Source organism: Aquila chrysaetos, chromosome 10 (assembly GCF_900496995.4).
Source record: "Aquila chrysaetos chrysaetos chromosome 10, bAquChr1.4, whole genome shotgun sequence".
Taxonomy (NCBI): Eukaryota; Metazoa; Chordata; class Aves; order Accipitriformes; family Accipitridae; genus Aquila; species Aquila chrysaetos.
The window spans coordinates 20,494,302-20,517,592 of NC_044013.1; the positions used below are offsets into that span (position 1 = coordinate 20,494,302).

The window sequence follows — 23,291 nt, forward strand, 5'->3', positions numbered from 1 at the left end:
ATGGTTAATCTTAAAAGGTAATAAGATAAGTTTATAATACTATTTCAAATATTTCAGTATATTTATGCCATGGAGATGTGGACTTCTTAAAATTCCCTTTTATGGATCTTGTGCTTCCAGAGCAGCTCATAGTGTGTCAATTGTTAAGTGGCAGAAAGCTATGTGTTTATGTTTGTATTCAGTGAGTTCGGAGCAAATAATGTTACAATCATTCTTTCATTTTTTTGTAGCATTTGGATTAAAGGTAGAAGAATTAAACAGCTCACTTTTAGCTTTTTCTTGAACAGATCTGAATTATTAGATGTACTGCTTATCTGTAACGTACAGGAATGTTTACCAGCTGGCCAACCCAGAAACAGCAGTGTTGTAGTATCACTTCAAACTAGAGGCTGGTGATTTCCCTGTTTTATACAGATCATACTTTTTTTTAAATACAGTGAGCAGTTAAGTTGCAGTTGAGATAAAAAGGTTATCCTGTTGGCTGGGAGAGTTTTTATTAGCAAGGGGAGAAAATGGCATTGGGAAGTGTTGGTTTGAGTCTATGCTTTGTTTGAAAACAAACCCTCTTTTTTTTTTTTTTTTTCAAAGGAAGATTGAAAAGCTTTACTTGGATTGCTGTCTGCAATTCTAAATGGTTGCCTTCGTTATTAGTACTTGTAAAATTGCTTGTTCAGGAAAGCTTTAGAAAATAATTTGCCTGAAGAGGCACCAATGTAGCAAATGCAAATTAAAAAGAAAATAACTGATCTTTCAATATTATGCATAGCAGAATAAGCAAAAAGCAGGGCCGAGGGGATGACATTGCACCATTTCTCTGTTACTTTGAGGTTTTGGTTTTGGGAGATAGGAAGCTAAGAATTTTTAAGTGTGTCTGAATTTTTGGGGTTTAGATATACAATGACATATCTCTTAAGTTTTGGGTACATACAGGTTAGTAGGCTAGTGGATCTGGTATCATGAGAGTGGGAAAAGTAGCGATAGGATTATTTTTGTCGTGAAAATCTTTGTATTTAACTAAAACTCAAAAAGACGAGGAAGATGGAGGAGTGTGTCTTGTCTTGATATTGTTCGGCAGCCCATTCCCTCCTAAGGCAGTGAATGGCTTATCCTTATTATGAGCTGTACTTTTATTTATAATGCCTAGAAAACTTGATATTTTGAAATTGCATGTAAAAATGTACTTTTAATGAAAAAAGTCCTGCTAATCATTGTGTTTGATTACAAATGCAGGCAAGTCTAGTGTTCCATGTTTTTCCTCTATTCACTTAGTGTTTTTTGGGTGGAAGGGGAGGGAGAAGAGAGGCAGACCAGGGCTGGTCATGATTTTCCTCTAGAATGTCATACCATTATTCTTTACACTCTTACTACTTTCAGCTCTTATTTTCATGGCTGCTTTGACAGTATTGGTAGACTCAGGCATATTTTCGTTCTCCACAGTAACTCTGGGAATAGTGGCCTTTTTCCTCTCTTCAGCCTTTTTCTTTAGATGTAAAATGCTTGATCAGTTCCTTTTTGTATAAACTAAACCAAACTTAACTTTAAACATGCATTTTAAATTTGGTTCATTTAAAAAGTTTGGGTTTTTTTCAGTTGGGTGATGAAACTTGGCTAAATCACAAACTTTAAGCAATACTGACATCTAATAACTTTGTTGCTATACTTATTTGCTATCCCAGATACTGCTTTATATAAAGCATCATATTTTGAAGCACCTTTGCATTGGTAAAGCACAATTGTAAACTGATTCACACTACACTAGACAAGTTGGTTTGATATGAGACTATTTCTTATAAGAGTTTCTCTCTTTTTCTCTGAATTTTTCTTTATTGCTCTAGTTTTTATTTGGTGTATTTACTGAGGTATTCAGTGTCTGAATAACGTCAAGTGGATGCATATTCTGCTTAGTGCTTGATGCATATCCTGTAGGAACTTACTTAGCCATATTTGTGCAGTGGAAATATGTTCAATACAGATGTTAATTTTGGACATTCGTAGGGTTTTTCAACAACACTTCCAAGTATTTAAATTGTAGGCACAATATTGTAGGCACGTAATTCTTTGGCCGTTAGTACGTTGCTGTAAATAAAGAATATCTAGTTAGCTGAAGCAAATGACTAAGTAAGTTTGCTAACTCTGTGTCAGACATTATTGTCTTTTATTGTACAAGTTGATTTGGGGTCTGATTAAGCAGATCAGTGTTGCAGTGCAATTTATGAGGTGCCAAGTAGCATGTCAGTATGGGAGGAAAGTTAATTGACTATCATTATTAACACTGTGGAGTAAGAGTAGGGAAGAGACTCATGTCCACAATTACCTGCCTTCCCACCTGCACAGGCTCTGGAATTGGATTCTGTGGATTTGCAGGTTTGAAGGAGAAAAGCATTAAACTTTTACAAACTACAGTTTTCATAACTATTTCTTGAAATCCCATTAGTTTCAGAAATACTGTTTTCCTTTTGATAAAGTTTGAGAAACCTTGCGATAATGGAATGAACAAAATGTGGCAGAAGCAATTACTGCTCCTGGAGTTAAAACTTCTGTAGATAACTTTCTGTAGTGATCTTTCTTGATTCTAAACAATAATGTATTGTTTTATTTTTACAGATGACTATGGATGAGAAATATGTGAATAGCATTTGGGATCTTCTAAAAAATGCAATCCAAGAGATCCAGCGTAAGAACAATAGTGGTCTCAGTTTTGAGGAGCTGTATAGGAATGCATATACAATGGTATTGCATAAACATGGCGAAAAACTCTACACTGGACTAAGAGAAGTGGTCACTGAGCATCTAATAAACAAGGTATGTCATTTTATGAATTAAAATTGAAATGTCTTATATGAAAGAACTCTGAATAGTTATTTAAATGACAAAAAAAATTTAACTTTATTATGTTATTATGTTGCCTTGTGTTGACATTGTATTGCAACCCTCAAAAGTGGTAGCTTAGAGCTAAGCTAACATCAAGGTTAAATGACTTCTTATTCCAGATACTGTTTAAGTTATTCATGGAGGGTGGACCATAGGAAGTATTTGAAAGTGTATAACAGGTAACAACTTTAGCTGAAGCATAACTGTTGAGAACTGGGACTTTTTTTTAAAAGGTTTGTGGCCTTTTGGTGGCAATTTGTGACTTTCTCAGAACAAATTTTGGTTTGTTTTCGAGTCAGTTTTTTCATCTGTGGAACAAAAATACCAATTTAAGAACCTGTTTGCTATGGGGTAATGAACTAATTCACAAGTTAATGAGAGAGTTGTGCTAGGATTACTCTATTTAAAGAGGTGGTAGGCAATGTACAAAAACATCAGCTCAGCAACAGCAAAAGTCCAGAGTAGTCTGCATTCTATCATTTCAGCCTTTTCAAAACCATGTAATTCAGTCAAAAAGACATGCAGAAACTTCTTGTTTCTGAAGATGTATCATCTGAGAAAAGGGCTCTTTACATCTTATGGTAAACCGTGGAACCACCTCTTCAGTCTTTGTGAGCAAAGTTTAGGGTTGATTAATAAGTATGTCACTGAAAAAAAGTTAAAACTCACTTTTTATGAGTCCAGATAATATTTACTGGTAATAGGATCATAAGTCTAGGGAAGATGCCTTACTCCTTGCGGTAACATCCATAGCTGCCTATTTTTGAAAAGAGACACATTTGATTTCATATACTGGCTGTGGGTCCAGATGGAGTGTCAGATTTTTGTTCTGTTATTACAACATTTGAAAAGGAAAGTCATAAACCATCGTGTGTCTTGGATGATTACTTATGGCTGAATTACAGAGAGTGGATGGGAGGTTTATGTCTAAATAATGCATAATAGTTGGGGAGCTTTTTGTGCATTCTGACTAGAGTTACTGCTGTGGCAGAGAAGTGTGTTCATTTCTTTTCTAAAATCTTAGTTTTCAAAGGTGTGTTCCAGACAAGTATAGTCTAAAACTGCTTTGAATGTGGAGCTTTTTTACTGTTTGCACGAGAGGAAACATCCTGTATGAAGTGGCTAAATAATTTATGGCTCTGTTCTATAATTGTAGCACATCTGTGACTCTCGAACACTTCTGTTTTCATAATCTGTGCATTCATAATCTGTACTATTCATATAAAATGTGGCAAATGGCTGAGGCTTTTTGTGCCTTGTTCTTGTATGTGCCTATGTTTACAGTTTATACTTAATAATAATCACTACACTAAACTTTTATTCTTCTAGGCTTTAGTTTACCCTGGCTTAATTTGAGGAAAGCTTCTTATCTTTGTTCCTAGCTATTCTGCATATTAAAAATTATCCATATACACAACTAATTATTCTGAAGTGCTGATTGTGGCAAACTGACAAAAGAGCAGAAGATCCTGTGAGTTTGTACTGTCACTGCACTGGCTGAGAGGGTTGCACAGATACCAGTGTAGAGAATTGCCTTTCTGACACTTAATGCAATTGTATCTAATGCTTAAAAAGCAAAAAATAATCTCCAATGATCTAGTATTCTGATCTTTAATGTGATTAATCAAATTATATCTATGTGTATGGGTAACATAAAAATGGATGATCAAAAGCTTTTTAAATAAAAAGGTTAACTACTGAGTTTTAGTAGTTAAATGCTGTAAAAAGGCTAAATTATTCAGATGTCTGATGATGCCGTCCTATAAATTAAATAATCCCAGGAAAAGATTTTAAAAAAAGAAAATGTGACTTCTGTCAAAAAGTTCTGAACAATAAAGAAAACTTCTGTGGGCTCAAAGCTACTTCTTGTTCTTTTTGGTGGTTTGCTTAACGATGTTATGTTGAGGCATTTACAGATGGAAGTATGGAAAAAATAGTGCATTGTTTATTAAGAATAGGATTGGTTCTATAATGGCATCTTATGATTGTGCCATTGTTGTAAGATAGATAAAAAGAAATTTTTGTTTAACCTCACACTTCATGTAACAGAAATTTTAGAGGAGTCATGTATTTTCAGTGTCTGTTTCTAAGAGCAGGTCGCTGTTAAATGTTAAGTAGCTAATTAACAATAAATGCTCTCATCACAAGTCTTTGTAAACTTCTATTCAGAGAATCAATGGTGGTTGCTAGAGTTTAGAAGAGGGGCTTTTGCCAACTGAAATGTTGTTTATGAAACCTGTTAACTTTTCTCAAAATGAAAATGTGCAGAAATGAATAGATTTTAGTAAAGGACTATGCTCAGTTTAGGGAGTGCTTCTGAGGAGCCAAACCCAAATTTTGAATTGCTAGAATCCTTGAAACAGAATTGCCATTTGCTGTCCACATCTGCTGGTTATCTTTCTACAAATAAAGTTACATCCCTGTAGTATTCCAGTCATGCTGGTTAATTAAGAATAGATGAAGAGACTAGGTAGAGGCAATGTATTTGTTCAGATGTTTTTACAAATAGTTTTCAAGCTTGGAATGCAAAAGTTTTTATTTTTGGTGTGGCACAGTTAAGAGCTATATTTATGCTTTATGCTTATTTAATTGCTAGATGAAAGTTGTGCTTACTCAGCATTTTTATTAGAAAGAAACCAAACACTTTAAAGATGAAAATTATCTAACTTGTCAACAAGAAAACACAATACTGCGTACTGTCTTTACAGCCCGTTTAATTGTAAATAAAATGACAGGTGCAAACATGATCAATACAAGATACAGGCATGCAAGCAAGTTACTATAAAGTATGCTTGATTTTGAACTTGCAGACCCTAATGGCTTTTAGTTACGGTCACCAGGTTCCGACTGCTTGATGAAGGCACTAGTAAGCCAGGTAGCTTACTCTACATCATTGACAAGAGTCAGCTGTCTTCAACTACCTTGTTTTTACTGCAGGGTAAGGACATGCTAAAACTTGTCTTTGTGTATTGACATCATTATTAAAGTATAGTACATATAGAATTTTATTTAAAAATACCGTTGAATAAAAAGTACTGAAATCTTTCATCTTAATTCAAGCATTTAATTCTTGTGCATCTTGTACTTCATTGATTTCTTGCTTTCTTATCCTTCAGCAACCTTGTAGCTTGATGTGGATGCTCTTCCTTCACACTTCTCAAGTCTAGTCTGTTATTCCTTCACACAAGTGTTGTAGAAGTGTTTTTTAAAAATAAACACACAAAGCTTAGTTTACAGCTCTTTAAACCGTTTGATCATAAGCAACATCACTTGTGTTAGAATAAAAAAAATCTTGAAGTTAAAAAGTTTGCAGGATAGTATTTTTAAAGTTCCCTTAATGTACACTTCATAGTCTAGTGAAATCTAAACCCATGACGTGCAATGTCATAGACATTATGTAAATCATGTGTGTGTGTGACAAAGAGATTGACTGATTTGTTGGCCAAGCCCAGTACAGTTTTGTTGGTTTTTCTGTGCAGTGTACATCAGAGATTCAGAGATGTAAAGGACTGTCCTAAACTTAAATGGGCTGAAATGTGCTGGTTTGGAAAGATAGTAGAGCATTACTGAAAAGCAAGAGATGCTTGGGATGTTCTTATTATGTCCTATAAGATTTCTTGATCTTACCAAACATTTCTGTTACTGTCTGTTGCTGGCATGCCAGAATGCCTTATGACCTGGTGGTCACTGCTGATACAACTGGTGGAGGTCGGTAACAACTGTGCATGCTATTTCAGAATAATAATAAAGGCAGGCATGCAAGAAAGCCTTTGGTAAGGGGGGCACAGAGCCAGTCATTGTGGCAGTGTTGTTGAGTGCAGAAGAAATTGTATGGGGTGCTGGTGCAGAAGGTATGGGGTAAAGAAAGCATGTCGATTCTGGGGCTTATAAAGATATGTCTAGGATCCTTGGCAAGCCTTAAAATTTGCTATCGTGGTGTCGCAGAGAGAAGGGGAGAGAGAAGATAGGAATCTTCTACAGGCAGTTTGAAATTATTTCCATGACATGTATGAAATAGGGAGGAATGACATGAGGAGTCGTGTAGGAGATAAATTAAATAGTGAGCATTATGGTGTACTGTAAGCCTGACTGACAATGTTTGAAGTGTTATCTGCCTTTATCTTTCCTTAGTGATATTTTAAGATGATCTTGTGCAAGTCTGCAATTATATGGAGGGCAAAAGGATGTGAGGGAATTGCAAGAAAGTAAATGCAATTCAGAATCATCAATATTCTTCAGTAGTTTTTTTCTTTCAGCAAAAGGATAGCAGCTGCAGGGGTGGGCACATTTCTGGTAAAGTCAGAGTTAATCTGTTAACTTAGTTGGAACTGTAAGATTTTGGAATACTATCTTTTGGACTACTTGGACTTTTGTAGAAGATGAAGAAACTCCATAATGAAAGTGCTGAGTCCTGGAGGACTTAGTTCAGAAAGAGATGTTCTATCCCGCTGCTCCCCACAGAAGATTCTAGCTGTCCTTACAGTAGTGGAAATTATATAATTGAACTATTCGTGCTGCTGCGTCAGACCAGGCACTGTAAGAGAGAAAATACTAGGCCGTAAGTCTGCTTTGTGTACACTTAATAGAGAGTTATTCAAAGGTATTGAAAGCTTATGCCAACAAACTATTCATAAGAGATTGGTGGGGGAGGGTGCTAAATTTCCTTAAGAGCTATATCTAGTAGAAAATACTGTTGAGCTTGAAGTTATATAGAAGATTTCATCCTTGCAAATACAAGAAGACCTTGTGTAGATCATGAAGCTGCTTATTTATTTTTGAGACCGTATATGGACAGTCCTATTTAAGCTGGATATGCTTGCCAATTTACTGCATAACTGCAAAGATTGTCACAGAAATCACTATAGGCTCAGCTAATTGAAAGTAACGTTCTGCTGATAAAAATCTTTGAGACTGAAGTTTTCTTGAGGCTTTGGAAGAGCAGCAGCTGTGTCTGTGAAGGGCTTCCTTCTCTATAGAAGAGTGTGGATATCCAGGTTTTTTTACTAGAAGTTATTTATTCCACCAAAGTGGTTTGACTCTGCACCTTTGCATGGCTAAGCCATTTTGTCCATTATAGTAGTTTTTCTGTAATATTGTTGTATTCATGGCCCATACAAGGAATGTGTTCAATGCTTATTAACTAAACAGCTGTTGTAAGCATCAATTTGGTTGACTTTTGTAGCAACTAAAAGATCAGCTTCCCAAACCTGTCTGCAGCTTAAAATAAACCTAGGAGAAAGTCACTGAGAAGCTTCACAGAGAGACTCTTAGTTTTGTTGTACAGCACCATTCCTGAATTTAAAACACATTTCCAGAAAGCCACATGGCATACTCTATGGAGCAGAGGTGGCACAGATCTGAGTGCTCCTGTGTCTGCTTGGAAGCAAGTTGCCATTGCTACCTGGTGGCAAGAACCCCCTTTTGCTACCAGTGATTTGGCACTGGCTGGTCTAGTAGGATTATTGTGATGGGTGTGTGTAATTATAAAGGCACACAGCCTCTGAGTTGTTAAAGAAGAAAAAAAAAATCTTTGAACCCTGAAGGGTTCTGTGATGGCCTCATATACTTGGGTAAAATTGACCAATCCCTACCCTGGTTATCTGTGCTTGTAAACTAATCATACTCTTAGTTTTGCTTTGGTAAATTTTACTGGTGTGGGTGATCTACAAAATAATGTTTTCAGTGTTTTTCATATTGACTAAAGAAGTGAAAGCAACCATGTCATGTTTGTTTCTCTTGTTCTGGGAGATTCTGTGTAGTCTTTACAAGTATGACTGGTGAAGTTTTTAATGCATATTTACATTTTAGCTGAAAACTACATAGATCGGATGACAACAGGGCACACATTTGGGAGACCAAAGGATAAATGATGATCACTATCAGAAAGAATGAGGCAGCTAAGCAGTGCTGCTTGTGACTTATAACTGCATATTGTGTTTTCCAAAAGCAAGGAGGAGAGGCCTTGCTCAGGTCTGGGGAGTAGGTGTTTGAAGATTTCAGAAAAATTTGAACAACCTGCAGATATGCCTATATTACCTAGATTTGATAACAAGGTAAATGTTATGGGGATAAGTTTCCACAGCTTCTTGAAGAGACCATTGTGTTCATATGATATGCCATTCTATGTTTCTGATTTGCTCATCTAAGTTTATGGAGTATATATAGTAGTGTGGCAGACTGCATTTTTTGTTATGCTGGTTTTGCCTAATAACTTTGTAAAACTTAAATGTCAGAATGAAGTCAGTCAGGTGGTTGCATCTGATGTTGGTGCAGCTTGTGGCTGCTTGTCATGTGTGTTTTGTTTTCCTATTTGAATTCTCTCTACTTGTGCAATAGTGTAAATTTCGGTATAAATGCAAATCTATAAATGTGAAGATACATTCTGTTTGGTTACAACAGAGGGCAGAATGTCAAAAGTCTATTCACATTTTGTTAATTCTGGAATAATTTTTTGTACATTCCCTCAGGTTTCTCCTTTACATGAGTTTTAAGCTTGAGCACTGTAGTATATGCGTACTGCATGAAAATCAAAATATGAAACTGGATGTTCTTTTTTATTAGTAGGGAGTAGCAGCGTCAAAAAGAAATAAAGCCTGAAGTTGATGGGACAAATGAATCAACTAGGAAATACGTTTGTAAAAACAATGATGACTTTCTTTTGTTCTCCAGAGTCTTGTTGGCCATTAGGGACTATTAGTATGAGAGTCTGGTCTTTACCAAGTGATTGATTGTTTTCTTTCAGAACTGTTGTTTGCTGTAACTTTATGCTATCTCAGCATGTCTTCCTAAATGCCATTATGGCCAGTTTTCCACCTGTGCTTGTTCCTGTTTGTAACATTTACCAGTACTACCCGATATTCTGAAATTACTTCTGATAGTAAAGTTAACATTAATTGAAACACTATAGCATAGGAAATTAAACCTTTGAGGAGTTGTAAAAAAATATTTTTAACATTTGAGATTTCATATATTCCTTTGAAATTTAATATCCATGTTTATTTTGTTGCTCTTGGTTTTAGCCTGGTTTTATTTTTTTATTTTTTTTCCACAGAAATGAAATAAAAGGTAGGGAATGTGAGCACCCAGGAAAAGCAAGAACTTGTTCGTAAAAAGGAGGAGAAAGAAAAAAAAAAAAAAAATTTTTTTTTTTTTTTTTTTTTTTTTTTTTGAAGCAAAGCTTGTTAAGATTTAAATGATGCAGGAGAAACTGACTTGGGGGTTTATAACGATGGTTTTTTTTTTTTTCTCTCTTCAGGTGCGAGAAGATGTGTTAAACTCCTTGAATAACAACTTTCTACAAACACTAAACCAAGCATGGAATGATCATCAAACGGCGATGGTGATGATTAGAGACATTCTGATGTATATGGTGGGTATTCTGCTTTTTCACACATTTAACTTGGTGCAGTAAATTGTCTTTTGACAAATGTAAACAAATGAGCTGGAGGGGTAAAAAGCAAGGCATGCTTACCAGTCTTCCTAAGACTACTGTCTGTCCCTTGTTTTGAATTTCCTGTGTGCATGCGAGACTGTTATGGGTGTGTGACCAATTATAATTGGATTCTTCTTTCAGGTTATCTCATTATCACTTGAAAAATGCATCTGAAAAATGATTGAATTTTGCAGTTCTTAAAAAATAAGCTAGTCAGACCCATTCTGGCAGGTTATAGATGTTACTTGCATGTTTTAATTCACATAGTGGCGGTTTCTTACTGTGGAAAGCATAATAGTGTAAACTCTCCTCAAACTTCCAATGTAGTTGTTGTTCTTTAAGCTTAACAGCTTGAAGAGGATAACTTTGCTTAGGTACAGTCTGTGTCCTTGAATGTTAAATTCTAATTGAATCCTTTGCTGTTCATATAGAGCTTGGGTACCAGATCAAGCAGAGTACTTAGATGATGATGGGATCTTGGTTGCATGGTTGTAATTTTAAAAGAAAAAAGGAAAGCATTTTTTACCTGATAGCTAACAGAAAAGACCTTTTCTGAAGAGGGAGGGCTTACGTTTTTGTGTCTGGGTTGTGTTATGCTTTAGGTAGTTGGTATATGTCATGGTTTAACCCCAGCCAGCAGCTAAGCACCATGCAGCTGCTTGCTCACTCCCCCCCCCACCACCCAGTGGGATGGGGGGAGAGAATTGGCCAAAAAAAAGTAAAACTCGTGGGCTGAGATAAGAACGGTTTAATAGAACAGAAAAGAAGAAACTAATAATGATAGTGATAACACTAATAAAATGACAACAGTAATAATAAAAGGATTGGAATATACAAATGATGCACAGTGCAATTGCTCACCACCTGCTGACGGATGCCCAGTTAGCTCCCAAGCAGCAATTACCCCCCAGTCCCACTCCCCCCAGTTTATATACTGGGCATGATGTCACATGGTATGGAATACCCCTTTGGCTGGTTTGGGTCAGCTGCCCTGGCTGCGTCCTGTGCCAACTTCTTGTGCCCCTCCAGCCTTCTTGCTGGCTGGGCATGAGAAGCTGAAAAATCCTTGACTTTAGACTAAACACTACTTAGCAACAACTGAAAACATCAGTGTGTTATCAACATTCTTCTCATATTGAACCCAAAACATAGCACTGTACCAGCTACTAGGAAGACAATCAACTGTATCCCAGCTGAAACCAGGACAGTATATGTTTAAAATCCCAGAATGGTGGGTATGGTCTGAGGATGCAGGAGAGTGTATTTTTGCATAGCTTCTAGCCAAAGGCTTTAACTTCAGAAGGAAAAGAAATATGTGTTGAGACACTGTGGGTTTTTTATATAAAATCTTTTTTTTTTCAAACTATCATACTGAAGATAGTACTTTATGCAATATTAGACAGTGAAGGACAGATAATGGTAGTGCTTATTTTGTTTTTGTCAAAAAAGATGATTAACCGAGATTGTACTTGAATATCTGCTGAACAACTGGAGTTAAGATCTTATCTTGTAGCTGTTAAAGATCTCAGGCTATGAAATTGAACCTGTTTGTATTAGCTGTGAAGAAATCCTACTTGGTTAATAAGCTAATAAATGTTAAAGAATTTGGAGTAATTATTGTAGCCGCATAGCTTAATTTTTTTATTTTTTTTTTTTTTAAGTTGTGAAAAGACCACATACCTAAAGCTAGAGGGCTGGATAAAATGCCTTCAGTGACACTTAATGATCTGTGTATCTTACCTTGCCAAAAGGAAGAATCGGAGATTATTTTGAAGATGTACTATCTTCACTGTAAGAAATCCTGGAATCTCTTATGTTTGTGAAGGACAAATACAAATCAATTGCTGCTAGCTGCATCTGGGCAAATTCAAGAATAGTTAACGATTAGAATAAGCTACCAAAGCTAGTGGTGAATTTTCAGAAACGTTAGAAGACAGAATCCAGAGCTTTCTAGGGGAATAGCTGTTGTGTCTTGGCCAAATACTATGTATTATTTCAGTACAGGAGGTGCTGGATGCTCTAATACAATGTTATCTGCTGCTCTTAAATTCAATAGATCTTTGATCCCTCAAACAGTGTCAGAGAAAGCTGGTCTCATCAGCTGTTCTTCTTTTAGTGTATTGACCAGTGAGGACCAGAAGTCCCCTTTCTGAGGAAGGGTTACATGCTTCAGTTAGCGCTTCTGGGAGGAGATGAGAGCTGTTTCCTAAGTATTTTTTTGTGCTTAGGAGAGCAGTGCCTTGACTTTTGTTTGAAGCTTGCAAGTGCTGTTAGAACAGCCAGCCAGCCTTCTCTTTTCCACCAAAACTCCAGAAGGTGGAGACCTGCAGCATTCCTACAAGTGCAAATTGAACTTCATTGGGTTGGTTGTATTTTAGATTCAGAACAGAATAGTAAACAAATAAACTTGAATACCTCTGGAATATATAGTCTTTCACGTGCTGTTTGACAGTTCCTAATTATTTCAAGTGGGTGTTCAGTTGAGGCCTCCACTTGACTAATTATTTGCCTCTCAGGCTTTTTCCCTTGTACCAAAATGAGACCCAAGAAAACAGAAAAGATGCATCTACAATAAAACATATTTATCGTATAATAGTAAAAATATAATAAATTTTTCTTTCAAAATGCTTATATAAACTTGTCAAACTTCAGGAGCACTGATGTCTTTGTTAAACATCTATAATGTAGCATGGTTTTTATGATTATAAATTTAATCTTTATTAGATAGAACTGTCTAAGGCAAGGAGCTAATACAATGGGTAGACTCCCTCCTTTTCTTTGACTTGTAGGGGCATAAGATGAAGTGTCATGAGAAAATACATGCTTTGATTACAAATTAAAAGTATAAGCTATGGTCTAAAATGGGACTAGTCTCGAAGATTTGCAGTTTCACCTTTGTCACTGGGATGTCCTGTTAGTCAAACATAATTCTGTTCATTGGAAAAGGTTAAGAGCAGGAAACTTCTAGTCTTGAGTATGTATTCATTCAAAAAGCTTGAAAAAGCTGCTAGTACCAAAAACTTACAAAGCAGAGGAATATCTGTCAAAGATGAGACCTGACTGCTCTTCAAAGAAACAATTTTCAAGAACTTTATAAAATAAGGAATGATTTGTTCTTTTATGATGTTGAGTCTGAATGAAATGTAGTTTTATAATGATATGCTTATGTCAGAAGTTGTTTATACCTTTTTATTCAAGCACAGCTAATAAAATTTACATAAAAAATACTTTACCTTAAAAAAAAAAAAAAACCAAAAAAAAACCCAAACAACCAACACTGTATAAACTCAGTCACCAGGCATTGTTAATTGATATGCTTGTGTTCCACTAGGAGAAGTATATGCAATTTTAATATGTCTATAAATAAAGGTTAACCCAACCCTCCTCCTCTTATTTTGTAGGCTGTCCCAATTACTTACCCATCAGTTTCAGGAAATGTACCTATTGGTAACCAACAAGCCACAGTCTGACATCAGTGAAAGTAAAACAGTTAATATCCTCTTGAATTCTGATCTTACTTTCTTAAATTCTTGCTTCAGCCTAGTGATTGTACCTCTTAAACTAAACTGTATCTGTTTTAATGCCATGTTTGTTTTCCAGCTTATTTTCACCCATTGTCTCCCATATGATCTAAGTCAAAACAAACCTCTCCAACCCCCCCTTAATCTCTTTCCTCTGTTTAATTTTGCCACTTCTAAAATAAAAAATAATTCAAATAGATCTTTTTTAGAAAGGTATATATTTTGTACAATGGGGTTTGTGCATTGTTATGATACTTAGTGACTAGAATCCTTGCCGTTTGAGGTTTACGGCAGGATTTCATTTTACATGCAGAACCTCTTCCACAAGACACTTGTAAAGCTTGCCTTCTAGTTGCATTTTAAAAAAAAGTCCCATGTCTCTTGTGTTGTGGTTGCTGCCTGGTAAAAGTCTGCTTGGTTTCAGGTCTGTTGTATAATGTAGTTCTAGTGTGAGGTTTTGCAACCTGGAATTGCATAATAAAGGCAGATCTAAATTTCTTGAGATATTCCAGTTTCATAGTTGAATTTCAAGTTTACGTAGTTCCACTGTATTTTATAGTATATGTGCACTAGCTCTCCTCCTTTCGTTTTACGTGTTTAGGCAACAGTAATCAGTGCCAGAATAGACGTAATAATCTCTGTAAATTCATGGTACTGTCTGCAGCAAGCAGTGAGGTACCAAAGCAGTGAAGTCCTGTCCTAAGTAGTATCTTCACTAAGTCACGTAATGTCCTAAGACATGTTGAAGTAATGTACTGCAGTTCAGCATATCTGAAATTTAGTCTCACTTACGGCTGCATTGTAGGTAAGCATACCTACAATAGGTTTTATTTAGCTACTGTATGGAACAGTAGTAGTGGAGGTGGAGTTCTTTGGTTCTTCTCTTCAAGCTACATGAGCGTGCGTATTCTTGGAATGTCTTACGGAAACTGGGCTAAACTTGATTCTGTGGTGTCCTTTCTTTACTACTTGTACTTGCTAAATTTAAAGCAATTTCAGGTATGCAAACAGCAGTCACACCCTTGGCTGCATTATGGGCATATGGGTAGTGCTAGTTAAGCACTGTCAGAAGTGAACAATTACTCTTGCGAATACAGCTGTGTATTTCACAGAGGGCAGAGCGTTCCCTTCTCATCTGTGCGGTGCACAAAGCCAGTGTCTTGATTTAGGCCAGCACTGACAGATCAGCTATGTGAGTTTTGTCCTCGAGGCATATGACTGTCATTGTTCATGGCTTACGCACAAGGTAGTAGGGAGAAGTGTTGTTTTTATTTTCAGAACTAGGATCAAAGACACTTGCTATATATATATATATATATATATATGCATAACAGTGTCTGAAGGCTACATCATCCAGGTAGTGCATCCATGCAGAGATGGGCAAAATGTGGCTGGGGATATCTTACAGTAGGTAACTTGCTTTAGTTGAGATCAGAATTATTCTGCAGTGTAAGCAGCATTGTAATTTATGAATAATTGCTGTCTGAAACTCCACCCTTGTCTCCTGAGAGTTACTCTTACCTTTAAGCACCTGCTGCTTCTCCCTGTGGGAATTGATTGCTGTTCAGTAGCATATAGCCTTGTCAGTCAAACCTGTTCCCAAATGGGGCTTCCTGTCTCTAAGATTATTTTTTTTTAGGTTTGGGAGAGCTTCCAGTAAACAGTAAAAGTGATCTGTTACCAAGGGTAAGCAAATCAGCAGTATCAGAAACGTTAATGCTGCTACTGCAATTTGGGCATTGTGGAGTGGTCTGGCTTACTAAAGAGGCATTGCTATTGCATTAAGAAGAGTTTCTAGTGCAGTTACTATTTCATTTCATAATGGCAGTGTTTAGCACTGCCACAACATAACATATGCAGATGAGTCATGGCCATGGCTTTAATCCATTTTGATACCCTGCTGCCTGTGCTTCAGAGGCCTGAATATTCTTTGGAAATAATATATATGTTCTTTTCTCCTCAAGTTATATAGTATATTAGACACTAATTTTTAATTTCGTCTTTCATCTCTTTGAAAATGTATTTTAAGTTTGTCTTACTTTAGAATCACATTTATTTCTGTTCTTGATGCAGGTGTCTAAATAAGGGAGTGAAATAAATAACCCTGTCTTTAAATAACGGGGAAAAAAAAATAGAGTAACTCATTCCAAAGACCTAGACCACCATGTGTCGCTAAACTGACTTCATGAGCCCAATTAGTAAACTTTTTTCTTTGAGGCAGAACTGAGCTTGCTTCATGGGCCACAGAGTAGGCATATCTGACCTGTTCCCATCTTGTTTTTTCATTTAAATTAAGTGCTGCCTGTCTGAAGGGAGTGAGTGGGAAATCACTTGTGAATTGTGGAATCTGGTGTTTTGCTTTCCTCTGGTCATCAAGTGGCAATCTGGCATGTAATTGGCATACAAGTAATTTTGCCAGAAGTCCTTATGTACAATTTTGCAGTACCAATCCATAAATGTTATGATTGTAACTATTCTCATTTTGGCTTTACTTTTTCTTCTGTTCATGTAATGATGCTATTTTAAGGAAATTTCACTGAATATTGAGGGGGAACTGTCTGCCTAAAAGGAGTGGTAGGAAGATGCATGGGAGATGGAGAAAAATTAATTAATTTTTCTTAACGAACAAAGAGGGGTGGATGGAAGGGGTTTGAGTAGGTAAGTAAAACATCTTTCAGATCGTGCCATGAATTTTGTCACTATTTGGAGATTCTCCTGCCCCCAAACTAAGTGGCAAGGCTGTAGATTTGTTCTGGCATGCTTTATTCATAAATGCTATGCTTCCACTCTTAAGCAAAGTAGAGTTGCTGTGTAAATAAAGTTTTGGAAAATGGGACTGATTTTAAATTTTGAGGGTGCTTACGATTTCCTTTTATGAAGAAACGAGAGAAGATTAATTTGATTATTTCTGCACAGTGGAAATATGACCAATCTCTTGCAATTTTGAATAGCATGGATGTACTGAATTTAAAATTTTATTGCTGTGTATGCCTTCATTGCAGGACCGTGTGTATGTGCAACAAAATAATGTGGAGAATGTCTACAATTTGGGCTTGATTATTTTTCGAGATCAAGTTGTACGCTATGGCTGTATTAGGGATCACCTGCGGCAAACTCTGCTGGATATGATTGCAAGAGAAAGGAAAGGAGAAGTTGTAGACAGGTAAGATGTTTGTAAGTGACTGCATTTTGTTGTAAATAACGCATGTCAATTTTTAAGAGTGAAGCAAGAACATACACAAATAAATCATTACTTAAGGCTGTGTTCCTGATCACAAGATAAATTCTTCGTAATCCGGGATAACATATTTCTTTGTATATTAAGGTTTAGCATAATGGTAAATGGGGAAGCTTGTTAATATATATTTTAATATTTATCTTGTGGTTTTTATTAAAACATCTGTTAAATCTCTCCATTACCTCCTTATGCCAGAGCATTTGGTTATAAAACAGAGTTTTGACAATTCTCTGCCTCCTGCTTCCCTGTATTTCCTCTGTACTGAGAGATTGTTTCATTTTCTTGTACCTGTTGATTTTTTTATTATTATTGTTGAAGGTTTCTTTTTTAATTCGATTTCCCTTCCTCATGTTTTGATTCATCTGTTTGTTTGTAGTTTAGTTGCATCTCTGAGCTTTTGAATCTGTTCCTCCTGTTCTTTGACCAGTTCAGTAGATGTGGAGTTTTGTGCCACACGTTGCAGATACTGCAGCTGAAGTAAATTCAAATTTGCAAGTTTTCTTGGGCTTCTCCAGTTTCAGAGCAGCTGTTGGGTGTGGAGATATGTAAGCTCCATGCTGCTTTGGCTGCAGTTCTGTGACTGAGATTGCCCAACATGCAATTTATGAAGAGAAAAATACTCACTGGCAACAGCTGTGTGTATTGTCCCCTACTGCCAGAAAGTGGAATTTTTTCCTGGATGCAGTTCTTCTGTTTTCACATTTTATTGATGTGTTTCTGTGCCTAACCAAATGCTGAACTTGGTGATAGATTTTCATTTTGTGGGTTTTTTCTTTTGTTTTTGTTTTTTTTAAAAAAACCCAACCAACCAAAAACCCCAAACTTTGCACAGCAACTTCGATCTGTGCAATTGTTTTGAACTGCTCAATTCCAACCTACCTGTGCAGTTTTCTTTGAAGTGGTATTTTTGGTTATTTTCTTGTATGTTGAAATATATTTTTAATAGTTTTCTGAGTTAGTAGAACTTGAGACCTGCTTCCCTATCATTGTATTTAAAATATTTGATAAACATTGTCAGTTCCTTAGTTTAGAACAAAACCAAACAATCTTGCTCCTGTAGTCTTCTTGAAAACCTGTTGTGTACCAAACAGATTTAGGATGGACTTTCTATTACTATATTTTATTTAAGTTGATACCATGTTCTGAGTTGTTATTCTGCTGTGTACTCTGTCTTACAAGCATGTAGATTTCTCAAGTTGTTAACAACTTACTTTTTGGCAGAGGCGCAATAAGAAATGCTTGCCAGATGTTAATGATTCTAGGTCTTGAAGGAAGGTCAGTCTATGAAGAAGACTTTGAGGCTCCGTTTTTGGAGATGTCTGCAGAATTTTTTCAGGTACAGCAATGTTGTCATATCATATTTGGAATGTTGTTATAACTGCCTGGAATTGTGAGAATTGGCGGTATTTTAAGTAATTGCTGCTTATTTGATGAGTGTGTCCATCTCCGTTAAGAAAAAAAATCACTAACTTTGTGGGAAAGGTAGCACAAATTTTACAGCATTACCATAATTTGAATGTCGTTTTGAGCTATGGGTGCCAATAACATGTAAAGTAATCATCATGCTAATCTTGTGCCTGCTTTGGGCTATTTCATGCAACTTAGTCTATCCTTGCATTGCAGTCACAGTCTTTTTGAAATACCAGTTCTAAAGGTTCAGACTGTTTCAGGCTGGGAATGGAGAGGGGAGACTACCTGTCAAACTGCTTTTGAGGAAGCTTTGTTTCCTTCATAGTTTCTACATTTGTGAGGGTTTTTTTGTAATAAAATGAACCGAGTCAAGGAATTAAGTGTATCCAAGTGGCTATCCAGTTGTTGGCCGGCCACTGAATAACGTATTTTAAATATTTCCTGAGTTTTTTTCTGAGATTAGTTTCAGGAAGAAAGCCAGTTGAATGGTTGTTGAGTGTAATCATGCTCATCTATTGTTGGAAATTGATAGAGATTGTAAAAGCATGTTAAAAGATATCTAGATAACATAATTTGTCAGTCTCCCAATTCTTACGCAGTATCGACTGTCTGTCATATCCTCTGATCTCCAAACTTCTTTGAAAATCAGAAGCGTATGTTGCACAACCATTTAAAAGTAATTGTATTCTGTTTTTCATGGTGCTACATAAAATTAAGAAAAATAATTACTTTCATTTAAGTTTTATTTCTTAGCTCCACCGTAACCAAAAAAAAAAAAAAAAAAAATCTTTCTTCCAAAAGACTATGCTGACCACTATGGATAAAAGCAGTTTGACATGAATAATGTGCTCAGCATTGTCACAAATGAGAATAATGAGAACTGTTGATCCTCACAACTCATAAATATGCCATAAACTGATATTTGAAAGGAATTTTTGCCTCTTCACTCTCCCCATCCTTCTGTTTTCTTTGGACCTGTGGCTGAAACTCTAGTTGGTGACTGGAAACTAGGTTGGCTTAGGTTGTTTTAGCATGAAAAATACCGTGTTCATATTGCATGTACCCCCTTATGTATGTAACACAATTGGCATAATAGAACCTTTATTTTGTATTAAGCATGTATGTAAATCTTGGGGGTATAATGGTCTCATTTGTTGGACATGCTGGGTTTGATTTGAACTTGCTTATAAATGCTGATCTGAAATAACTAGTACGTTTCCTTTTTCCCCTTGAAAAAAAAGTCTAAAGTACTAATTTCTGTTAATCACAGATGGAAAGTCAGAAATTTTTAGCTGAAAACAGTGCTTCTGTATATATAAAGAAAGTAGAAGCTAGAATTAATGAAGAAATAGAACGGGTGATGCATTGTCTGGATAAATCAACAGAAGAACCAATTGTGAAAGTTGTCGAGAGGGAGCTTATTTCCAAGCATATGAAAACTATAGTGGAAATGGAGAACTCTGGGCTAGTTCATATGCTGAAAAATGGGAAGACAGAAGGTAAGACTGCATCATATGGGAGACAGAAATGCTTACAGTACTGCTTATTGTTTTTAAACATAGGATAAGTCAAGCTTAATGTTTGTGTTCCTGTGTAATTGTAAAAACACTTCAGTGGTTCTGTTTTGCAAACATCTGAGAATATTACTTCAGAGACTTTCAGAGGGCTCTTAAAACAGAGCCCATACATATAACTCGTGTCTATTTAGTACCAGATAAAAGTACTTTTTTGGTAAGCCCAGTATCTCTTAAGAAAAGTACAAATCTATTGTAGTGGTCCTTGTTACCTGTTTTCCATGAGCCATTTTGTTACTTTCATTCCTCTAGTATGTACCTGTCAAAATGCATCGAAGTTTTTTGGTCCACAGGCAGTTATTTAAAAAGTGCTAGTGTAAATTGCTTAATAGAAGTATTGCAGGACCAATTCTTCGGGAGAGGGCTTTGTTGCAGAGAAAAAGTTGGCTGCTTCTAAAGGATACAAAGCAGCTTATTGCAGTAGTTGAAAAAGAAGGGCTTGGCTTGATTTGGGTTCTCTAATAGAGGTTAATGTAGGACAGAATGACTGCATGAAAGTTACGATGGAAAGAAATAGAACATAAGTTTCTAAAGCAGCATAATGAAGAGAGTGATTGTAGTATCTATATTTAGAAATCAGTGCTCACACTAAAGCTGTGAGATTGGGGAACAGACTTGCTGCTTAGATTAATGGCCTTTGTTCGTTAAAGCAGCTTTGCAATTACTAGGTGATAGTCAGAGTGACAAAGTGAGCAAATTTCTTAGCTGGAAGAAAAGAGAATTACTGTGTTGAATAGGAAAGTGATGATACTATACTTAACATTTTTTCTTTAATATCCAGTTAAGATAGCCTTCAGGCTGAGGGTACAAGGATATTGAAGGGTATTCATAAGATACAGGAATTAGTTTAACTTTTATGAGCCCTGGTTTGATTTAGTTAAACACTAGAGAGGAAATACTTGCTGCATTGTGAAGATAAGATTTCACATAAATGTGCAAGGATGGATTGCTTTTTTGGAAAGCCATGTTTAACCTAAGCCACTTATCATGATTTTAGATGGATGAAACAAAGTAGTGTAAAATTATATGGCTGACTTTAAGACAAATATGAAATAAACTCCAATTTTTACATTTTTTTGCTTTTAATACAGAAACAAGCATCTCATTAGTGTTGTCCTATTTGCTTTAACTTAGACTTTTCGTATAACTTTTAATACAGTATTTTATTTTTGGGATGATAATCTTGGAAGCTACATTCTTAAATACCACTTGAAAATATAATCTTACTGAAGCTTTAAATGCACTATCCTTCAGCACAAGCAACAACTTTTGCTGGCGTAGGGATCAGCAAGTGGCTGAACTTTTGCGGTTGTCTTTTACTATGAGATGAATGAGTTACAGAAGTATAACAGACAGAGGGTGTCCTGCATAATACCTCATTCTGTTTCCAGACCTTGCTTGCATGTACAAGTTGTTTAGCCGTGTGCCAAATGGTCTGAAGACAATGTGTGAGTGCATGAGCTCATACCTGAGAGAGCAAGGCAAAGCACTAGTTTCTGAAGAGGGAGAAGGAAAGAATCCGGTTGACTACATTCAGGTAGTTAAATATTTTAACTTTCTTTTCTTCCATCTTTCCCACGTTCCCCAGAGTAGCAGTTAACTACATGATTGAAAAGGTAAACCTTAATATTGATTCAAGCTACCTTTATAATTTTGTTTAAAATATACATTTTCTGAATTTTCAGACATTTTTAGAACTCTTCTTTTACCTAAGTTGCTTGGAAAGTACGTGCTCAGTTTTTGTGCTTTTGGTAGCTGCTTTTATTAAACAACATATTGAGGCTAATTATCTAACTGCTGGGAACTTTTTGGATTATCCTAAATGGTATTTGCCTCCAGAGTGAGTTGCACGTCTGCTGGCAAATAGCTTTATAGTGTCTATTTTGTTGAATTTTATGTAATGTTAGTTATCAATGTTTATTGAGACAAAAATCACATGACAGTATTTCATGGCAAGATTAACTATGACTGAGAGGTGAATGTGTTATAAATTATAACAAATTACTTGCTTCATTCTCTGTCTCCCTGAGAAACAGAACACTTCTGCATGTTAAAAGACATAAGTGTTCTTTCTTGTTCTCCATCTCTCACTAAGAAGTGATGTATACCATTAATTTATCAAGGTCACAAAATATGCTTCAGGAGTGTTTGTCATCTTTTCTCTCCCATTGTCTCTGAGAAGATGGTTTTAAATTTGCACATAAAATCTTTAGACTTCATTGAACTTTAAGGAAATGTTTTTATAGCTGGAAGATGTTTTATACTTAATGTGAAAATGTGTATTCATTAAACATTAAGTTTGGGAGGGGGTTAAATGTGTAGTTGAAGTCCTTGTGTCTGGTCTTTAGGAGAAACAATGCTGTATGTCTATTATCTCTGCTGTTTTGTTTGAAATCAGTAACTTTGCTAGAACTGGTTACTATTAGAAGAAGCCATTTGAGTATAAAAAGATTTTTGATTGGATTATTAATTTTCTGGCAATGCTGAAGCAAACTTCTTACCAAGCTTGAACAAGAATCACCTCTCCAAGGACTGTTAAAAAGAAGAGAGAATGCCCTTTGAAATTTATTAGGTTTAATGATTAAGGGCTGTTATGGTTTTTTTGTGGTGGTATGATTTAAAAAAAAAAAAAAAAAAAAAAAGATGTGGAAAATAAGTGTCTGGATTACTTTGAAGTAATTTTCACTCCTTTTAAATCCTGATGGACCTAAAGGGGTATCATTAAAAATTTAACTGAGAGTTAAAAACTTAATTGTGAAGATGCTATCAATGTTTCTTGCTACAAAGGCGAATAGCATAATGAAGCTGAAGAAGACTTATACTGCATGTCTTTTGGCAGACCTCATCCTCTCAGCCCATTAGTATGTACCCCAACCATCTCATGAAGATGTCCTAGGGAAGGGATTGATACTTGATTACTACTAAACCCCCAAATAGATTTATCTTCCACTTCCATTGACACAATGGAAAAAGAGAAAAATATCTGTGAACTGAGGAACCACCTCACTCTTCTCATCTCAGCCTTGTTCATCTGAATCTTTCAAGGACTTAAAGAGCAGTAAGAAGACAGACAAGGAAGCTACATTATACCACCAAGAAAAAAAATTCATCATAGGCCAGCACTGCTTCTGAAACATGACATCACCAAACCCTGAGCGTAACTGGCGAGATGATTGCAAAAGCATTGCCAGGGGATTAGACTTAAAACTTCTTAAAATAATTTGAAAGGATGTTGAAATGCTGTT

The 23,291-nt window shown here is 35.9% G+C and overlaps 1 protein-coding gene across 1 annotated transcript in view; it reads left to right on the plus strand.

The window, feature by feature from the left end:
- The window catches only part of CUL3 (cullin 3), a 58,534-nt gene that overhangs the window by 17,096 nt on the left and 18,147 nt on the right, over positions 1-23,291 (plus strand). Inside the window, exons 2-7 of the mRNA XM_030029312.2 lie at positions 2,605-2,802; positions 10,127-10,240; positions 16,827-16,987; positions 18,284-18,398; positions 19,743-19,971; positions 21,438-21,583. Coding sequence (XP_029885172.1) covers positions 2,605-2,802; positions 10,127-10,240; positions 16,827-16,987; positions 18,284-18,398; positions 19,743-19,971; positions 21,438-21,583 — 963 coding nt within the window. The remainder of the gene's footprint in view (positions 1-2,604; positions 2,803-10,126; positions 10,241-16,826; positions 16,988-18,283; positions 18,399-19,742; positions 19,972-21,437; positions 21,584-23,291) is intronic.